Below are 22,408 nucleotides of genomic sequence, written 5' to 3'. Positions count from 1 at the left end.
CTTACCAAATCCTCTCTGGGCCAGTCTTTGGAGACACAGCAGCTTTCAGATTGATGAAGAAGGGCAACAGCAATTCTTCTCTTCGAGCAGGGCTTCAAGGTCAAGCTTCAGTTTCACTCCAGTTACTCTTCGTAGTTTGGACTTCAGCTTCTGAACATGAATTCTAGCAGTGAGAGGCCCCCAGATATACTAGTTGATCTCCCATTTATTCTGCTGGGTCACATTCAGGCAACCAATCGGTCAGAAGGGCTTTCATGCAGGCAGGCAGCCAATCAGGTGCATAGTGCATTCAGGTCATTCACTTCTCGCCAGAAAAGCACAACAAATTATGTGTATTGGGAAAAGTACCCAGCCATTCAACACTCCGCACTGCATTCATACCAGTTTCGGGCAGGGCTGTCTCAGTCATTGTGATTGTGTCAAACACCAGATACTAGACATCCACAACACAGAATGCGTATTCGTCACACATTCCATTCACCCAGTTCCCACCCACCGGGTGGACCCACAACATACAGTCACTGGGAAGGCTCCAGCCAGTCTGGCCTGGACTTCACAACAACACCTTGTATGGAACTTCTACCCAACAGCCAGTCAAGGGGAAGGGACAAAGTCAGGGCTTCCCAGGACTTTGGGAAAACAAGGTAACAGGCAATAGAAAGCAAGAGGCCTCAGGGGCCATCTTGTTTCCTATAAAGAATTAACTGATTCCAATGGCAGGGCCTGGGCATCCCCAAAATGGAGGATACTCGGCGCACCTGTCAAATTCAGCACACAGCTGCCACCAGCCCGTACCCTGCTCTGTGGGCCACACACACAGGTGCCCAAAAACATACACTAGGGTCACAGGGTTGTACCCCCACCCATGGGTGACATAAGGGTATCCCATGGGTCTGTACACCCAACAAAAAGAGAGAGCTGCACTGCCAGAGTCCCACATGAACTCCTACGCGGAACAACAGAACACAAGATAAAAACAGTAAAGGACAAGGATACGGAGGCCCTGTCCCTCCGATGCATTTCCAGCATCACAAGCACACCCTTGTGTGCCAGCACTGAGACCCACAATATTTGTCAACGTGCCTTAATTCTACTGTGTGGCACCAGGTCTGCCCAGGCCTTTATCAGATAACGTCTCCTGCGAACAGATCGGCAATTCGTTACAACAATGCAGCACCATATCCTGAGCTCCCCACCCACCCCACAGCCCTCTCAATGCACCTCAGTCTTGATAAACTGCACATACTTATGTTCTACAGCCACCACCTACACTAGTTTCATCCATTTACATAAAAAGAATGGGAGTGTGTGGCTAAATATACTAATCACAAACTGTACTTCTGTGACCCACTCCAGTCTAGTAGCACTCCCTGCTATTCCAGTACTGGAAGTTTCCATTCAGACATGCAGTGGCAGCTGGTGAATTTTTTAATTGGTGGGGATGTGGATATTTGCCTCATATTTGCAAGAGCTACCAAGTGTAGTGAGGTAGCCCGAATCAACCAAGAGGGGTCAGAGTGAGCATTGTATCATACACTTTCTGATATATGATTTGACATTTGTAATGCGCCTATACAAAAGTGTTTCAAGGCGCGACAAGGCAAGGAAGGGGGAACAGAGGGAGGACCGAGACAACGATCTAACTAGGCCAAGTGAAAATTAGATCGCACAAGTGCAGGGGAAGGGGAGGGGAAAAGTGCTAGAGGAAAGGAGAGGGGGCAGTGCTGTACATGGGATCAAAATAATAAGAAGTGCGGTCAGCAGGTGGCAGGTGCAAGGATAAGTGCAAACAGCAGGTGTTCAAAAGTGCAGGTAGGGGGACTCTAGGGTTACAGATACAGACCCAAGTGCAAGGGTTGCCGGGAGGTAGTGCAGGTGTACAACTGGGCGGGCATGGGCCCGAAATCAGAGGGTAGCCAGGTGACCAGTGCAGCATCAGACAGGAAATCAGCAGGGGAGAGGAAGAGAGAAGGCAGAAGCAAAGAGGTAGGTCTTGAGGTGCTTCCGGAACCGGAGATGGTTCTCCTCAAGTTTCAGAGAGGCAGGGAGGCTGTCCAGAGGGAGGCCCCAGCCGAAGAAAGAGACCTACCACCAGCTTGTTACTTGGAGAAGCGACTGACCCCGAGGGAGTAGGAAGGTATTTACAAAGAGAGAGTTTGAGGTATTGAAGACCCAGGCCCCAGAAGGCCTTGTTGACAATGCAGAGGATCTCAAACTTAATCCTTGCAGCCACTGGGAGCCAATGCAGTGATGGAGAGATAGGATCCCTGGGCTTGAGGCCAAGGACAAGTCTTGCAGTCCTGTTCTGGATGAGTTGCAGAGGGCAGAGAGTAGAAGCAGGCAGATTTAGAAAGGGGCTATTGCAGTAGTCCAGCCTAGAGAGAACCAGGGCTCTAGAGACAGTGAACTTCTGGAGGAAGGAGAGTAAAGGAAGAATGCCTCTTAAGGAGGTGCAGCTGGTAGTTTGACTTCTTACAGAAGTTAGAGATGTGAGGAGAAAATGAGAGTGTGGAGTCGCAGATGACCCTGAGGTTCTTAGCCTCACATGTGGGAGCAGGAAGAGGGCCAAGAGAGGCTGGCCAGAGAGTGATAGGAAAGGAGAGTGCAGGGGTGCCGATGAGGAGAATCTCCGTCTCACTGGCATTAAGGCAGAGATCATTGGTGGCACACCACTCCTGGATAGCAGACAGACAGTCAGAGATGGGAGAAGGAGAAGAGGTGGCAGAGAGGAGCCTGAAAACGAGCTGAGTGTCATCCGCATAGCACTGACGGTCAGAGCAGAGAGCGGCAATGCGGTGGGCAAGAGGTGCCAGGTATTGGTTGAACAGCCAGGGATAGAGGTTAGACCCCTGGGGAACTCCACAGGTAGAGAGTGAGATAGAGTAAAAGAAGGACCCAAGTTGGACCTGGGAGGGTCGATCAGAGAGGAACGAGGTCAGCCAGGTCAGGGCCTGATCGGTGATATCCACATTATCACAGAGACGATAGAGCAGGATGGCATGGTTGACCGTATCAAATGCAGACAAGAGATCGAATAAGATGAAGACAGAGGGGATATTAGAATCAAGGTTAGAGAGCAGTTTCGGTGCTTCTGGCTGCTCTGAAGCCAGACTGATGGTCATGGAGACAACCAACAGATTCAATGTGAAGATTAAGCTGGGATATGGCCAGCTTTTCCAGGAGTTTTCCCAGGAAAGGAGTGATAGAGATTGGGTGATAATTATCCGGGCAGGAGGGGTCGGCTGAGGGTTTCTTGAGAATTGGGTGCACAAGAGTGCTTCATGGGGAGGGGAAGGCTCCAGTGGCGAATGAGTGCTTGCAGAAGTTAGCCAGAGCAGGAGCGAGGGTGTCAATGTGGTTCTTGATGGTTTTAGAAGAACAGGGAAGAACCGGTTTTGACAAGACTTTCATAGATCGGACTTGTCTAGAAAACACGTCAGGGGAGAACAGAGGAGAGAGAAAGAGAGAGGAGAGGAGAGGTGGCCGCAGGAGGGCCAGAGGTAGAGGAGAGAGAAGAGGATGGACAAAATGTCCTGGGCTTTAGAGAGGAAATGAGAAGCCAGGCCATGCAGAGGGCCTGTAGGGGACAGGAGTGGCCGAGACTGCAGCAGGATTGCAAGCTCCTTGCAGATTTTGAAAAGTTCGGTCGAGTTGTTAGATGTCGCTTGGATGTGCGCTTTCTTCTTAGTCTGGACAGAGAGCCGGTATTGCCTTTGGAGCAGGTGTAAGCCAGTTTGTCAGAGGATGCGCAAGAAGCTAGCCATTTCCTCTCAGCCATCCTGCACTTGCGTTTAAGAGTGACGAGGTCAGAGTCATACCAGGAGTTGCACTTGGCTTTGGGCTTCAAGCGGATCCTCATGATAGGGGCAAGAACATCAAGAGTATCAGAGATAGACGAGTGGAGCATGGAAAGAGCTGTGAAACAAATTGTAAAAAAGCTGACATTTTGACATCGATTTTGTCGGGTAATTCATGCAAGAACAGGAACATTTCCCAATGCATTTTCATGATGCCATTCCTCATAATATCTGTCAGTATAAAAAACAATTTCACACTGGCTGTGCCCATAGATTTCCATGTTGGCTGCACATATGCCAGTATTCCCATATAAGAACATATTCATGTTTGTCTGCGCATAATGCCAGTAATGATACCATAAGAAAACATGTCTAAACTGGCTCTGTCAGAATCTGCAAACAAGAACATACTCCTGTTGGCTTTGCCATTAAAAATGCCATTCCACAACAATAAATACATGGTCAAAGTGGCTGCTCTATTGCAGGCCACTCCAGAAACATAAGTTTGTTTCCTCGCTTAGTAAAAAATGCCATGCCACAGTAAGATATTATAGCTAGACTGGCAGCACCAAAATGCCAGTCTAGCTATGGAATAATGTTGATCATGCTTGCTTTTTCATGATTTTATAGCAAGTATAAGTGTAATTACATGGCTAGACTGGTATTTTAGTGTAGTAAGTCTAGCAATTTCTTACTGTGGCGTGATATTTTTTACTGGGCATCTCTGATACTGTATCTATGATATGGTCAGTCGTCACTTCAGACGTTTTCTCCTTGTAATTCCTTCCCTACATTGCGCTGATGCTGCATTCAGGAAGTTTGAGCACACTACATATAACCCTACATCCATTCCTTGGTTTGATGCCCCCTTTATTCTTGTGCATGCCCATCCCTTGAGAGTTCATCTCACCAAGAAAAGGCTAATCTTGAACGACCCTTTGATGGCATTGCACAAGCAAGCACAGTGTCCCACAGGGTTTGAAACTCAACTGAACCTACAAGGTTCCTTGAACCACCCACAAACCTTCAAAGGGGCCTCGATCCACCAGATGTACCCTCACATCTCTGTAATTCATTGGCAGTTGCCACAGAGTTCCCCGGACCACCCCCATAATTGCATAGAAGGCTCCATGTCCTGCCCCAAAGGACACCAACCACATCCACATCCTAGACAGAGCTTCATGGCCCACCTTGTGCCCCCACTGGGCTGCTTGATCTTCTTGCTATGCCACACCGGCCACCCATCAATATTGAATTAATGCTCATTCTCACTATCCACTTGCTTCCAGCTGGGTACCTGATGGACACACACACACACACTCCTTCACTCAAACTCACAAGACATTTTTGAAATTTCATGTGAATTTACGAATTTTAGAAGTTTCATTGTGCAGTTGTAACTGTGTAGTGGAACATATTCAGTTAGACATTTACTTATATGCCACATAGCAACACGTTAAACAATCTTTAAGGCTACGCAACTATCATCAGATGACATGTGTAAGTGGAATGATGTGAACTATTAAATAGTATGCAACCTCTCTAATTAGATATAGAGTGCATGCAATTAAACAACTGATAGATCACTTATGTATCATTGAGATCTCATGTCCAGTAAAAAATAGAATAATAGGGAACAAAATCGGACAAACAAAAGGTGGCAATTTGCAAGACATTTAAAAAAAAACACACAACTATTCCATAAATTTGTGTGCAGGTTTTACAAACAGTACAATAACACCCAGAAGCTGGAGACCACCAGATGAAATTAAAACTGCAATACAGTTTTGGATCAATTAATTATATACAATGTATCCACGAGGAATTAATGAAAATTGGGACCACGTCTGTGTTTTGAAATTAATGTACATGCAAGAAAAATGTGATTCAAGCTTTTAAAAAAATATGTTGGATGTTATTTCTGCAGTGGATAATTGGGTATATTATTACATAGCCACCCTTTCTTAATAGATCCTATTCTGGCCAGTAGAGCAAGTGGTGGAACACCATGTCCAAATTTGCACCACAACTTGGCTCAGGGGTGTTTCTATAATAAATTCAGACAAAAATAAATAATATACCCCTAAGACCTCATTTGGGGGTGTATAGCAAGCCCACATGACCAGAGAAGTAGGACAACAGTGGAAACTTCTAAACAGCAGCAATATGATAAGCACTTAAACAAAAGAAATAACTAAGCAAGGCTCTACCAAAATACCTTTTCTAGAACACACATCACAACTAAAAGCACTAACACTCATGCATGCAAGTAAAAACACAAAGTAATAGAGGGTGATTAACTACCTCAAGTTGCCTGGATAACTGGAAATTGTACTGCAGGAGGGAAAAGAGGTAATCAATTTAAAAAGGGGGAAACAAAATAGACTATTAAAATGTTTTTGGCCAAAGAAGGGACTGGAGGCCTAGTCAATATCTAGAGTCTGAGATGAGGTAAGACCAGGGGGTCAGTGCGTCTAGAATGCCACGGAAGGGCACCAAGTCCACATGTTCTCTACCAAAGTGCATCCGTTGATGACTCGTGTGTGGCGAGCCAGATTTCAGGGCACTTTCTACAGAGTTCAAGCCACAGTTCAATGTCTCGAGATGGCTCGATTTCATTTGGCCAAGGTTGCTGTGTATTTGAGATGGGGGTGGGAGGGGGTGTGAGTCTTGAGAGGCCTCTACATTGTTGTAAGCAGAAGTCTTGATGAGATGGCTCGAGGTTTGGGACTGGAAGGGGCTTAATGGTGGCTTGTATGACTTCACCAAGCTTCATCGCACATTTCAATGTACAAAGAGGGCTTGCATGCTCAGTTGCCAGTCCGATGAAGTAAGCCAGCTAGCAGTTGGATCAAAGTTTGACAATGGCTCAATGACTCAAAACTGGGTATCTTTTTCTGAGTCTGTTGAGCACTACTGGTTGCTGAAGGTAGTTATTTGAAGCAAGGTAGGTAGTCTTCCTCTGGGTATGGGTAGCCATGGCCTGATCTCTGGGGTCTCGGCTGCAGGCAAGCTCCAAGTTCTAAAGACTGCTCTGGATGAACATTAAAGGAAAGGACTATTTCCCTCCTATGATCTTTACCCTTGTGGAAGGGGACTTTTAACTTTCAAAATAGTTTCAATAGGTAACCAAGAGAGCGTGATGCTCCCACTCCATGTATAGGTTAATTCCAGAATGGGATTTGTGGCTTCCAAGCCTCGTACAGGATTCCATTCGGGATATCTTACATGTGGTGGGTCTTCCTCCTTTCATAAAAATTCCCAGTAGGGGATCTGCGACTTCCAAGCCTCCTACAAGGCTCCATTAGGGACATCTTCATTGTGGTGTGACTTCATCCCTGGGTTGGGCTGCAACCAAAAAGTTTCAGCTCTGAAAGAGTGGATACTTTCTCAGCATTTGGTCTTTCATCTTTAAGGTCAATCAGTTAAGGTCAAGTTTAGTAACTTTCTGTTAAAAATAATATAGTGATAACTTTGTTTATAATCATACGATAACATTTTCCGTTGGTAAAACGTTGCTTTACGTTTTACCTAGAATTGGATTTCTAAGACATTTGGACTCTGCTTATAATGTAACTGAACAAAGGAAATACTAATGAGTAAACATGAGTTCCTGTGAATTGAAATAAAACCATATTGCTGCCAACTGGTTTTGGTGATTAGCAGACTTTCCTGGTGAATATTATACTTTCCTTGCTCCTAGACTAACTGTACCAATTGGGCTAGAACCTCTGCAATATAACTACTGTATAATATTAGACCATTTTCCTTGTGGCAATGGGCTCTAAAAGGAAGAGAGCAAGAGGAGATGGACACAGCTTCACTTGTTCAGATTTGTGGCTGCATATAATGTTGTACATTAATGGATGCCATGTAACCTTAAAGTTGCTTGGACTATGCACAACAGAAATATACATGGATCTAAAATATAGAAGGTAGAGATTAAGTTACTTACTTCACGAGCTAGAAGTCAGTTCAGGTTTTACCACTGACATCACTTTTTAATCAGAGGATCAACAACAAATGTGTCTATTTGGTAGCACACACTTAGTTGCAGAATCCCCCTTCCCTTTGATTGCACAAAATTGAAAAGTCTTAGAAGAGTATATCCTTGTGGATGGAATTCTGTCACGCAACCCCTCTGATGTCTTCTTATTTTACACGGCCACCACCCAAGGTCACAGATTTGAAGATTCTCTTCACGCTCACAGACGGTGACAGTGTTTACTACACACCCCTCCGCAGTGTCTACATACTGACGGTGGGAGGTTCTCCCTCCAATGCATCTCTGCCCTGGCGAGTGTTGAAGGACATATGCTTGACCCATGGCTGTCTCTGTTGAACTCACCACATAGAGTATGAGAGGGACAACGATACAGGCACAGAGGGCAGACTTACCTCGCTGAGTGCTGACTTCATCACATTGATCTCATTCAGCAGGTCCTGCAGGATGGCCATGGCCTAAGATGAAAAGAAAACATGCATTTATTAACCATTCAGTCGGTGCCCTCACAAAGAGCATAGATATAGCAAACCAAGTTCCAACTTGACTGCCAGAAAGTAAATGGGCAATTGAGTATTGCTTAGTAAGTGGTCTGGCATTTAATACACTGACTTACTCCTTTGTCTCCAATGAGCAAATATTTGCTCCTTCTCCATTTTGTGAGCGACCACATTATTATTGTTAGGATATTTATTGAGTGTGGACCTAGTTATGGGAAGCAATGGAGCACTGTAGGGAAAATAACACATTGGGGGTCATTACGAGTTGTGCGGTAAGGGTTTACCGGCACCGGTAAGGATGCTGGTGCTGGTAAACCCTTATCGACCTATTCCGGGGCCCCTTAGTGGGTACCAGCAGGAACGGCTGGTCTGACCAGCCGTTCTTTGCGGGACCCGTTAAGGGACCTTGGAGCTATACCCGTTATTAGCGCCTTCCCCATTCCCATTGAGCCCTGTGAGGGCTCAAATGGGAATGGGGAATGGTTTACTGAATGGGGACTTACCGGGTCCGCATAGGTCCGAATGTCCCGGCATGTCCCCATTCAGTGAGACCGGACCCGGACCCGGGTTTGGAGGCAGCCATGGCGCCAATAGCGCCATGGCTGCCTCCAAACTCATAATGACCCCCATTGAGGGAAGCAGAGAAACAGGCAGCAAAGGAGCTAACAAGAGGAGAGAGGGGGCGGGCAATTTGGCATCATGAGAGCTACAAACAACCAAGGGGGGGGGAGCAGATCAGACAGACTCTCGTAGGGTAGGGAGTTGCAGCTGTGTGGACGTATGTGTTAGGGAGGAGACACAGCTCCAGTCCTTGGGTTTCCTAGCACTAATCACTGGTATCAAGTAATTTATTGAGAGTTTCCTAACAAGCAAAACACAGGTTTGCATACATTACAGAGCACATAGGATGCAGGTATGACAAAACATTGCTCAACAGTCCCTACTAAGCATTAATCAAAGCATGCCTATGTCAATCACAACTAATAACTTAATTACTGTAGACCGAATCTATCGAACATATACACGTGAATGGGGAATTGAAGTAACTCATTTAGCTATTCAAAGGCCCTAAATTACACATACAGATCACCAAGCGGTCCATAGCAGCACACTGTCGTCCAACATGCCCTTCTTTGAGTAAGACACCTACACCGTTGCCTATTGGGCCATCATCCCCTGCAACCAATGCTCACCCATGTTAGAACTTGTTTCTTTGGTACAGTTGGGGGCCTCTAGACCCAATTTGTCAATTCAGCAGAGAGGCAAGGATTAGTATGGACAAGCACCAGGTTGCGGCACATAGGCAATCTTGTGATGGACGTGTTTACAATCAGTTCATTTCTCTGAAGTGTTGCTCCCAGATCCACTCTACCTTCTCACATTACCAAAACATGTACCACTCGCCTTAATACAAACAGCTGGGTTTGAGTAACATGGGGTCAGTAAAGACGCATAGCTGGAATTAAACCAAAGAGGGGAGGAGCTTCAGCTCTCTGTAGGGCTGAGGGGCAGGTAAGGAAGTCCCCTTGAGCATTTGGGATGGATAAGCATTGCCAGGCAGAGTTCTTTTAGTTGTCCAAAGCCATGTGTAAATAGCCCTTTCAGACCTGGGTCGGGTCCCTGTCTACTGATATTTAATTATTTGTTTTTATTTGTATCCATTCAATTTATATAGCGCTTTACGCCAAAGCGCTTTACATTACAACAACAAGAATACATTAGAATATAATAAAATAGAAGAACAAGTTACTCTCTTACCTGGTAACGTTCTTTCGATGGGATGGTCCGACAACGTATTCCATATCTATGACATGTAATCACCACAGCTGTGCTGCTTCGGAAAATCTTCAGCGTCTGCGTCCTGCAGCGATGACGTCGATACGCCACCCTCGAGGACCTGCTCCAACGGTCGACGTCACTGGATGTTATAAGTAGGACGCACGACGCCCGTAGCCTCAGTTGTAGTTTTTTCCCAGAACGTGTGCCACCAGTCATCTGCCAGTCTGACACACAAAGCCTTGCGGAAACGTAAGCTGCAATTGCATAAGAAATTCTGTAGCGGGGAAGGCAGGGAGGGAGCGATATGGAATACGGCGGCGGACCATCCCATCGAAAGAACGTTACCAGGTAAGAGTAACTTGTTCTTCGAGAGGATTGGGCCCTCCAACGTATTCCATATCTATGACACACTCCCAAAGCAGTACCAATGCAAGGAGGTGGGAAAAGAATTTAGAAAACAAAAATTTAGAATGCCCAATCAAATTGCGGAGTAGAGGACCGCCTTGCCAAAGGCCAAATCCTGCCCACGGATGGAATCGAGGGAGTAGTGATGTACAAAAGTATGTACCGAAGCCCAGGTGGCTGCATCACAGATGTTACGAATAGGAACACCCCTCTGTAGGGCAGTAGAGGCAGCCATACCCCTGGTAGAATGGGCCCGCAAGCCGACTGGTGGGTCCTTACCCGCCAAGCGGTAACACTCAGAGATAGCAAAAATAATCCAGCGAGACAAAGTCTGTTTCGTCACAGCTTGTCCCAAACGCTTTCCAGTGTAACCAATGAAGAGTTGATCGTCCACTCTGACCAGGGACATGCGTGAAATATAAAAGCTTAACACTCTCCTAGGATCAAGCCTATGGAGCCTCTCCTCTTCCTTACCAGGATGTGGAGGAGGATAAAACGCTGGAATAACAACCTTCTGGCCTAAATGAAATTCTGACACCACCTTCGGAAGAAAGGAAGGATGAACTCTAAGGACAACCCTGTCCTCGTGAAACACAGTGAAGGGTGGTTTAACTGAAAGTGCCTGTAACTTACTCACTCTGCGAGCAGAAGTGACCGCAACTAAAAATACAGTTTTAAGAGTTAACAGTCTCAAAGGGCTTGAACGCAAAGGCTCAAACGGAGCACTCATCAGAAACTTGAGAACAAGGTTCAAATCCCAACCGGGCACCTGGAAAGGTGACGGAGGGAATACATTAGTGAGCCCTTTCAGAAACTGAGAAGTTAAAGGAATTTTAAAATAGGAACACTCTTCAGACGAGCGCTTAAATATGGACATCGCGGCCAGGTAACCTTTAACAGTACCCACTTGCAAGCCCCTGTGGGTCAAAGAAAGCAAAAAAGACAGAACCATGGGAACGTCACATGCAAAAGGATCCACATTCTTAACCCTGCACCAGTCGCAGAACTTACGCCAACGGCAAGGGTACAGGGACTTTATTGCAGGCCGTCTGACCGAGAGCAACACCTCCATCGCGTCTTCATGGAGGTCCCAATCCTTATACCTCAATCTTTCAGAAACCAAGCGTGAAGGTTGAGGGATCTGACCTCTGGATGGAGAACCTGACCCCCCTCCTGTGAGAGCAGATTGTCTCGGTAGGGAAGACGACGTGGAGGGCAGATGGACAAGTCGAGAAGGTCCGGGTACCACCTCCTCCGGGCCCACGCCAGAGCAATGAGGATCATCCGGGAACCGAACATCCGTAACCTCTGCAGTACTTGCGGGATGACAGGGACTGAAGGAAACACGTACAGCAGTGGGATGACCACTCCACCACGAACGCGTCTCCTAAGGCTCCTTTTGGAGGAAATTCCCGCGAGCAGAACTTCTCGCACTTCCGGTTGACACTGGAGGCGAAGAGATCCACTTGAGGGGTCCCCCAAAGGGCGAAGATCTCCAGAAGAATCTCCTGAGCCAGCTCCCACTCGTGAGAGATCGCACTCTGCCTGCTCAGAGCATCCACCGTCTCATTTACGTCTCCGGCCAGATGAACTGCCGAGATCGAAATTTCCTGCAGGATTGCCCAGAACCAGAGCTGCATCGTCTCCCTGCACAGAGGAAGTGACCCTGCCCCCCTTTTTGTTGAGGTAGTGCATGGCCACCATGTTGTCCGTCAGGATCAGGACATTCTTCCCTTGCACAGTCGGCAGAAAAGCCTTCAGGGCTAGCCTGACGGCCCTCAGCTCCAACAGATTGATATGGAGTCTGGACTTCGACAGAGACCAACGACCGCTGACTGTCAACTCGTTGGCATGAGCTCCCCATCCCGTGAGGGATGCGTCCGTCACGATCGTCACCTCCGGCCAGGGTAGCCAAAATGGAGCTCCCTTCATCAGATTGTCTTCGACGGCCCACCACAGAAGGTCCAGGGCGACCGAGGACGGCACCTGAACAGGGTCCGACAACCTGCCGGAGGACTGAGACAACTGGAGATTGAGTGCCCATTGCAAAGATCTCATCCGCAAACTGGCCTCTGGCACCAGAAGAATGCAGGATGCCATGAGGCCGAGCAATCTCAAGAACTCGAACGCTGGGAGACACTGGGCAAGCTGAAACTTGTGCACCATCTGCTGAATGTGAGGAGCCCTCACCTGGGGAGGAAAACACTGCCCCAGGGACGTGTCGAGTACAGCTCCGATGTACTGGAGCCTCTGAGTTGGTGTCAAATGGGACTTCTTGAAGTTGAGGGAGAAGCCCAGCTTGTGGAGGGAGTGACAAGTGACTGACAGATGATCCAGAACTTTCTCGGGAGAGCGCGCCCTGATCAACCAATCGTCCAGGTAGGGGTAGATGTGAATCCCCCCTTTCCTGAGGTGCGCTGCCACCACTACCATGAGCTTGGTGAAGACCCTCAGGGCGGAGGTCAATCCGAACGGCAGGACCCGAAACTGAAAGTGCGAGTCGCCAACCACGAACCTCAGGTACTTCTAGTGCTTTGGATGTATCGGGACATGAAAATAAGCGTCCTTGAGGTCGAGAGACACCAACCAGTCCTGAAGATGAAGGGCCTGTTCCTCTCCGCTACATGCACCAGTTCTATGGCGCCTTTCTCCAGCAGGGATTGAATTTCCTGTGCAAGGAGCGGATCCAGACTCTTCAAAGAGAGATTCCCCGGTGGATTGTCTTGAGGCCTCTGCCAGAAAGGGAGACAGTAGCCGTGGGTTATGATCTCCAGAACCCACACATCTGAAGTAATGGCGCGCCACTCTGCAAGATGCTGCGCCAGCCTTCCCCCAACCGGCGAACCATGGGACATGGCCGCATGACTGAGCTGAAGCGGCTGCGGCGTTGCCTGAGGGCAAAGAGGCAACAGCCTGAGTAGCCATGGCACCTCGAGTACCTTGTTTTCCAGCTCTAGCACTCCTACGGTGGCCCCTTTGACTGGCAGCTCCTCTCGCTTCACCAAAGGATGAGTAATAACGAAAGGAACCTCCCCCCCATTGATGTCTCCTAGGATGAAAAGGTGGAGGTTGTCGAACTGCAGCGCCCAATGACTTCGCTGCAGCTTTGAAGGTCTGCAACCTCTCAAGGCTCTCGTCAGCTTTGCTGCCAAAAAGATGTTCCCCGTCAAAGGGCATGTTGAGCAGCCGGGCCTGCACATCAGGAGCAAACCCCGACTTCCGCAACCACGCAAACCTGCGTATCACTGTGCTCGCCGCCATGGACCGGCTGAAGCAATCTGCCATGTCCAAACCCGACTGGACCTCACACATGGCATCCTTGCCATCCTGAACCATAGCAAGGAAACCATCGCGTTCGTCCCCTTCGGGAATATGTTCAGCCGCTAAGGAAACACAGTTCCACAGAGTGTACGTGAAACGTGACAAGGCACATACAGAGTTGGCCGCTTGAAGCACCATATCCCCTGAAGAAAACACTTTCTTCGCCCAGCCGTCAAAACGCTTGTCGTCCCTATCAGGAGGGATGGTAGGATACGACGCCTGCTTTGCCGGGGCCGTAGCCGCCTGCACCACCAAACTCTCCGGAGTGGGGTGCTTGGTCAAGTAGCAGGGGTCGCTACTGGCTGGGCGGTATTTTCGCTGCAAAGACTTGCCCACTGCCAGGAGACTCTCCGGAGCAGTCCAAGCCACTGCCACCCTCCTCTGTAGAGCCATATGGAACGGCAGTACCGGGTCAGTTGGTGGACCTTGGTCGAGGATATCCGTAAGGTCATCCTGAAGAAAATCCCCTGGGGGAGCAGACCATTCCAAGTACTCGGTGACCCTAGACATAAGGCGCCGGTACGAGGAGTCGGCATGAGTGCCAGGCTCAGGCCTACAAAACTCCACCTCCGGAGAGGTGTCCAGCCCACTGGCTATGGACAAAGAGAATCTCGTCTGGCACCGTATCAGGAACCATGCCATCATCAGAGCCCTCATCCACCTCTGAAATAAACTCAAGATGGCGGTAAGAAGGCACAGAATGTGGAACAAAGCCATGCTTGACCTTGGCCAGAGCCTTTCTAGGGGGTTCCACCGAGCCCCGAGGTCCCCCCGTCGAAACAGCCTCAAAAGGCGTTGAGGGCGTCGAGTGAATCAGCGTCGACGCCGAACGCGGCGCCGACAGCATCGATGGCGTCGACACAGGCCTCGAGGCTGGAGCCCTGAGCGTGTCCCTCGACAGCCTGTGCGCCGATGGCGTCGACGACTTCTTCGGAGGCGGGGCCTCGAAAGAGTCCATCGATGACCTTGGCGCCACCGGCGACAACGTCTTCCTTGAAGACACCACAGGTGCACACGGTCTCGAGCGCGTCGAGGACCGGGACCTGGATCGGGCATGACGAGAACGATTCCCCTTGTCCGAGCGGGACCTCTCCCACGAATCGTGTCGACCACCCGAGCCCGAAAGGTGGGCGAGCAGTGTCTCTCGACCGATCACAACCGACCCCACTCGGAGGCGCGGCCGGACCAGTGCCCTGCGATTCGAGAATCGCTTACATTTTCTTCCCGAAGGAAGCCCATTCCTCCGGCGTCGCATGCTTGGTGGGATAAGCGACCCAGCGACGGGCGGAGTCCTCGGATGAGGACGGGGAAGCCGACCGATGACGGCGCTTCCAGGAGTGCCTCGAAGAGGCAGAGGAGTGGCGGGACTGACCCCGGGACTGAGACCCACTGTACTTCCGACAATGATGCAGAGATTTGCCCCTCGAATCGTTCGTCGAAAGCCCCGCAGACCTAGTCTTCCGTGTCTTGGACACCTTACCTACCAACAACTTCTTCTCGCGCTCCCGCAAGGCTTTGGACGTGAGCGACTGGCAGTCGACACAGTCATCCGTGTCATGGGCCTCACCGAGGCACCAGAGGCAGGCGTTGTGCGAGTCCGTCACCGACATCTTGGACTCACAGTCCCCGCACTTCTTAAAGCCCGGACGCGGGGTGGAAGACGAGGTAGACATCTGCACGAAGAATATTATTATTATTATTATTATTATTATTATAATACTTCACAATACGAACAGGTTCGAAGAACCGAGAAAGAACAGAAACTCCAAAGAGTCGAGGTGTGCCGCTACGGGCGTTGTGCGTCCTACTTATAACATCCAGTGACGTCGCCTGTCGGAGGAGGTCCTCGAGGGCGGCGTAGCAACGTCATCGACGCAGGACGCTGAAGATTTTCCGAAGCAGCACAGCTGTGGTGATTACATGTCATAGATGTGGAATACGTCGGATGACCCAATCCCCTCGAAGCATAATTACAAAACATGAGACAAACCATCAAAAACAGTATGTAGAACAATTTTCCTAGGTCAATAAACGGGACATAAAACAGAGGAAGAGTAATGAGGGAAGTCAGGATGGGGGATGAAGAAGATGAGATTTCAAAGGGGAGCAGAAGGAAGGGTAAGTGGAAATGGAGCGAATAGGGAGAGGTAAGTAGGAGGGACAAATGAGGGATGTAGGAGAGAAATAAGAGGGAAGTAATGAGGGATGTCAGGACGGGGGATGAAGAAGAAGAGATTTCAAGGAGGAGCGCAAGGAGGAGTAGGGGGAAATGGAGCGGGTAGAGAGAGGTAGGGAGTTCCAGTGTAGGGGGGCAAGGAGCTGAAAGGATCGGAAACGAGAAGTGGCACAAGGAGACGGAGGAACAGTGAGTAGGAAGAGATCGGCAGATTGGAGGGAGCGAGAGGGAGTGTAGAATGAAAGGAGAGAGGGAAGGGAGGGGGAGCGAGATCATGAAGAGATTTAAAAACAAGACAGAGGAAGTGAAATTTAAGTTGGGAATGAAAGGGAAGCCAGCCAAGGTAAGAAAGCGAAGAGGAATTGGAATTGTGAGGAGCGAGAAGACAAAAGGTACGGATGGCTGAGTGGTAAAGGGATTTGAGGGGAGCAAGACGAGAGGCAGGAGTCCAAAGAGGAGAGAAGAGCAGTAGAAAAGACGGGAGAAGATGAGGGAAGAGATTAAGAGTTTGGCAGCATGGAAGGTGAGGGAGGAACGGATTTTGCGAATATTAAAAAGGTGATAGCGACAGGCACGGGAGGTGAGAGAAATATGGTGGGTAAAGGAGAGGCTGCAGTTGAAGTAGAGGCCAAGATTGCGAGCTGAGGAGAGATAGGGAGGTTAGCAAGGGGAAAGAGAATAAAAGGATGGGGAGAGTGAGGGGGAAGCGTGTTGGAGGGAAAGAATAAGACTTCCGTCTTATCAGTGTTGAGGGAGAGAAAATGGTATGACATCCAGTTTTTGATAGCAGTAAGACAGGAAGAAAGATTAAGGTGGGGGTCAGGAGTGAAAGGTATCTGCTGGGAGGGTCAGCGGGGGGGGTTGAGAGGACACTCAAGGGCACCTGCATGCCAAACAGCCTCATTTCATATACAGCTATGGGAGCAATCTAAAGGGTATCTCCCTACCCAAAGTTAATGCCTGAAAAACACAACGGAAAAGAGGCTCTAAACAACAGCAGCAATAGCCAGTCTAACCAAAGGCTGAGGCACAAAGCTTGGTCCTTCATTTCTTCTTGTGATGGAGAACTTCAGGGATGGATCTAAACTCTGCAAGGAATGCTTTCCTTGCAGACTAAGAAAAGGCCAGGGAAATGTGCCTACTATGCAGACCCAGACTCGCACATTTCTGGAGGAATGTATCTGCCAAAGGAGATAGCTTTGAGAGGAATGGGTGAACTGGCCACACCCATCATGGGGCATTGTGACTCTCCATCAGTAGGCGCCTTCACTCTGGGTTTCCCTGTGTCACTGGAACGGGAGCTTCATGCAAAACAGAGGCTGTCTCTGGAAGTCCTCTTCCATTAGCAACAAAGAAGAAGAACCGGAATTCAATCTTTTGCTGATTCGGTTATAGGTCAAAGTATTGAATCAAAAGGATCAAAATACAATAGGGTCGAATCAAAAGGACCGAAAACAAAAAGGCTCCTTTTTTGTGGGAAAACCCACTTTTTTTCCTATACCGAAACCCAAAAAAAAAAAGTGACCCTTTTGGTTTAGGGCCTATTGACTCGACCCTATGGCATTCGATCCTTTTGGATTCGAACCTTTGACCGGACACCTGTTGATTCCCTGGTAAGGTAGGTTTTTAACTATGGTGATAGGAAAGTTAACCTTAATAATCATTCTTCCCATATAATGTCGTCTTCACTTGTCTTATTGCATTACATCCCCTACGCATACACCTGGAAACACATTGTTTAATTTACAAGTGGTGGATTAATTTACTATCAATAAACAGCACAGAAAGTTCTGGAGTACCCACTGTCTTTTCTGTTCCTCGGGTAGCCGCATCATTGTTAATATCTCTTGTGCTCGTAGTTTCTTTCTTTTTGCTCTTGGTGATGCTCGTTTTAGGCTTCCGCTAGGTTCATAGATGTAGGGATGTTTGTAGTTTGCATGTCTTCACATTTTTATAATTCTCAATGAGTGTCCTGCATTTGCGATTTATTTCCATGGTGAGTCAGTCTAATCACTAAACCGCACACCTGTACATATTACCCAAACTTTATTGCTCTCGCTTTCTTTCCTACAGGTCTTCTTTCCACTGTGGGCCAATTTTCCCTCGAAACGCGTTGGCCATTTGAAAATAACGGACTACTGACAACAATTCTTCCAATTATTTCTTCTTTGTGCAATAACATTGTCGCTGTTTCTTGTATGCAATTTATTCTTTACAAAAAAATATATATACACAAATGTGTTTTACAAAAATTACTGTTATTGAAAATATTTTCTATATTTAAATCTTTATCCTCAGACTACAGTAGTTGGTTTATCCAACACTATATAGTGTGCAGGGGACGGGAGGATTCAAAGCTTGAATCTGCTCCTTTCTTTTTTGTTCACTGTGGGCCAATGGCTCAGGGCTGGTCCGCTTCCAATCACACTGCTTCAATAGATATGAGAGATGGTCCATCCTTTCCCAAACAACCTCCTCATTCTGAGAGTGATAAGAGGGGTCTGAGAGACCAATTTTGGGAATCTTTGAAGAATAACTAACGCAAAACTGTATAAATATTCTTCCTATGGGGAATCGCTCAACCACCATATAATATCTATCTCATGCACCCCAGTCTAAACAATTACAGCACTGTGAATCACCCACATCCAAAATATTTAGAAAAATACATTGTAAGCATGACTGAACGCCGAAATATGACTGTCGACCTTATAATAAATGACTGAGCATATCAGAAAATACTCAACCCTATAGTACTTTGAATCACCCACAGATGGATTCCGTCAATTGCTCTATAGAAAGAATGAGTGAGTGAGGGATTGGTTGAATGAAGGTACTGTATGAGTCGTAGCAGTTCCTTTTGAAAAGTGGTGAGATTATATTAACGGTACGTGGGTTGGCTATGAAGTATTCTATACTTAGGTTTGAAGTGCGCTAAAAGTATATTTGGAAAATATCTGTCCTATTGAATGGAACTGGGAATAAAATATAATTTTATAAATATTTTGGTTGTGTGGGACTAATCACGGTCTAATTGTTTACTCAGAGTGTAAATGATTTAGGGTTAGTATAGTGGTTACTTACTGAAACTATGTAGAGTTGATAATGCTGTTCGAGGCGGTGTGTACCAACTGGTTAGAGCCCGCCATCTGAGATGGCTTTCACATGGGTGGCGGGCTGTTACGAGGCAGGACAGGACAACCTGGAAGAGCATTACTGCCATTAGTTCCCAGGGACTTTGACAGAAGTGCGATTTGTTTTTTTTTTTAAATTCTCATTTCCTCTTAAAAAAAACCTACACAACAGAATATGGACAGTGGCAGAAGCAAGAAAAAGACAGACACCCTTTTTCTATGTCTATTATGAGGTGGCATGGTTTGAAAGAGGAGAAAAACAGAGGTCAGGTGGCTGGGTGCGATGGGGTAGAGGGAGGCCCAATGAGGTTGGGTGTGGGGTAGCAACAGAGATTGGAGGGTAACATGAATTGGGGAATGTGTGCCATGGCAAAGGCTGAAGAAAGATGGCACCTTGGGGGAGTGCCCCATGAAGAAGGGACAGAACATGGATGCCCGGGTTCCTCTGCTCCTGATTGGCTGGTGCCACTTAAACCGGGTGCTAGGGATGAATGGAGTGAGGAAGGTCCCCTTATATATTAAGAAAGCAGGAAAGGCAGTACATTGGGAGACCCATACCATCCATTCCCGCCATTAAGAATATCATACTGCTTTTTTTTTCGTAAGTAAGAGAGAGGGTATGTAATGACTTAGACAAGGTGTTACCTTTAGATCCATGTTGGAACCTTTAGGATCGAGCCAGAAAAGTCGTTCTCTTTTTCCCCAAAATGTTTTATTGGTACTAAGAAAATAAACGACAACTTAAGAGGGCAAGTGTGATATGGCTCCCAACTTGAATAATTCTAACCAATTAACAACACAAGACTTTCGAATACATAGTCGGCCCTCTCCCTCACCCCCATTTTCAACACACCCTGGGCAAGATTAATCACATATTATGGGACGTGGCAGTGATTACACATAACAGTCACTAAAGGTGGTCCATATGGACTCTTATTGGCTGCAGTGGTCCTTCCTCAGAAAGTGGACCTTTTCCTTGACAGGGAGCACTCCTAGGACCGGTATCCAGTTCTCAATATTTCGCTGGGTACTCACTTTCCAAACCTTCAGAATCTGTGTGTTGCTGTATCTAGCCATTTTTGGTCCGATGCTGAAACTTTCAACAACTGAAGTAAATTGCTTTTCTATAACTTACTAGCAGAAATGGGCTCAGCTGGGGTAAAAAAAAAGTTGAGTTTCTCTTTCAATTAATTGTGTGGATTGCGCCATTTGTGTTTTTGCATGTTCCGTTTTTGCATATTGACTTTTCTGTTATGTATTTCATTCTAAGAGCGTTTATAAAAATCTTCCAAAATATGTTTTTAAGGTCTATGGCCTTTGCTCTTTACTAAGTAGAGTTAAGCTCAATTAACTTTTTCGGGTGCTTTATTAAAATATCTCATGATAAATACCCTATTACCCTTTGGCACAAACAAAGAGATACAAATGAAGGGGTAACAAAAAACAAATGTTATGTTAAATGTAATTTAATCAGTAATATAAAAGTATTGCACTTAGATGAATTGTGAAGGTTAGTATAGGCATTACATTTAGAAGAAATGTGAAGGTTAGCCTGTCTATTGCACCTAGGCAAATTGACTTAGATGAATTGTGAAGGATAGCTTAAGCACTGCATTTAGAAGTAATGTGAAGGTTAGCCTATGTATTGCGGTTAGATTCATTGCAAAGGTTAGCCTATGTATTGCGTTTAGAAGAATTGTGAAAGCTAGCCCCTGCATCGCACACAATAAGTTTAGGAGGATAGCACATACACTGCAATTAGATGGAAATATGAAGATAGCCAATGTATTGCACTTAGATGTTAGTGAGGATAGCCAATGTGTAGCACCTCAAAGAATGGAGAAGACCAGCCCATGCGTCGCACACAATAGATTTATGAGGATAGCATATACACTGCACCTAGATGGAATATGAAGACAACCAATGTAATGCACTCAGAAGACTTTTTGAGGGTAGCCAATGTGTAGCTCATAGAAAAGCTGTGAAATTAGCCTCTGCATTGCATCTAAGAGAACTCACGAGGATAGCCCCGCTATTGCACTTAGACCTGTGAAGATTATCCAATATATTGCACTTAGAAGAATCATGTATGACGAGGAAAGTGAGCGAGGTCAAGGGTACCTGGCTGTTCGATGCCCATGATGAGCCTCCCCCACCTCATCATTGGCGTCGATAGGCTCCCCCAAGGAATGGGAATTTTTAGGACCTAAAAAATCCTCCAGTGTACCTCTAACACTGCCACACGCTGAAGTTACAGCACACCCAAGTTCCGACCCCACAAGATACTCCACGCTTTGGAATATCCTGTCCTGATGAAGGCCACACCACCAGAGCTTAATTCAGCTCATTTGCTGGCTGAAACACTGTCTTGTTGACTGTTATATTGTCCTCTGTTGTCTTGGTTCAACTCTACATTGTTCAGATGTATATTTGCTGATTGCTCCATGCTATCACCTCACTAAATCCACTGGTCTCCTTCCCAAGGACCCCTCAGTGGATGTGCAAGCTTTGATAAAAACGCCGCAAATATTTTGCATTTGCTTTGTACTACTTGGTTACTAAACCATATATGTGTAAATACTGTTGTATCTTGTGTTAAACCTCAGTCAAGGGTATCTATTAACACTCACTACAGTTTCATTAAAATCCAACTGTGGTACTGAAAAGCGTCCTGATACATCTATGTTAGGAGTCATCGTGTACCCCCATAGGAGTGAGTGCAACTTTCGTTAAACAGCCAGGTAACCCTTGACCTCGCTCACTTTCCTCGTTATATGCAATTACCCACCTGGGCAGAGCGAGGCATTAACCAGGTGCCCTTTTTTGATAAATACTTAGAAGAATCATGACAGTTAGCCTAAGTACAACATCTCAGAAGTATTGTGAAGGTAAGCAAGGCATTGCGATTCAGGAACACGGAGTAGCCAATTTACTACCCCTGCCCCTCTCCATCATAACGTCCAAGTACCGCACATGTTCTATGGGCCAGCCAAATTACACGCAAAACACATATCTAACCTAATATTCGCAAACAGCAAACAATCCCTGACACTGCGCCTCACCCCTCTGGATACAACATGACAGTGCACACAATCAAAATTCACTTAGAAAACTGACTTCCACAGGACTTTAGCTCCTCCTGGTTACTCAAGCATCGACAGAAGAGCACAACTTCTATCCTATCCCTCTTCCTTCACTAACCCACCCGCGCTCTTTCTTACAGATCCACGTGAGCACTTGGAGACTATGCCAAATGGTAATGGTGCACCGTATAAGACAACTTAACATAAAAT

At 47.0% G+C, this 22,408-nt stretch overlaps 1 protein-coding gene across 5 annotated transcripts in view; it reads right to left on the bottom strand.

The window, feature by feature from the left end:
* Window positions 1-22,408, bottom strand: part of QRICH2 (glutamine rich 2) — a 930,541-nt gene that overhangs the window by 775,866 nt on the left and 132,267 nt on the right. For 4 of the 5 annotated variants that reach the window (XM_069654697.1, XM_069654695.1, XM_069654692.1 and 1 more), the window contains exons 2-3: window positions 8,196-8,258; window positions 6,102-6,131 (exon numbers count right to left, since the gene is read on the bottom strand). In XM_069654697.1, the coding sequence (XP_069510798.1) occupies window positions 6,102-6,131; window positions 8,196-8,258 (93 nt within the window). The remainder of the gene's footprint in view (window positions 1-6,101; window positions 6,132-8,195; window positions 8,259-22,408) is intronic. The other variant, XM_069654693.1, reaches the window with a different exon arrangement.

The sequence above is a fragment of the Ambystoma mexicanum genome, chromosome 3q, assembly GCF_040938575.1.
Source record: "Ambystoma mexicanum isolate Mex_15411 chromosome 3q, UKY_AmexF1_1, whole genome shotgun sequence".
Classification (NCBI taxonomy): domain Eukaryota; kingdom Metazoa; phylum Chordata; class Amphibia; order Caudata; family Ambystomatidae; genus Ambystoma; species Ambystoma mexicanum.
The sequence above is the reverse complement of the archived record's forward strand: the minus strand, read 5'-3'. Positions and strand labels throughout refer to the sequence as shown.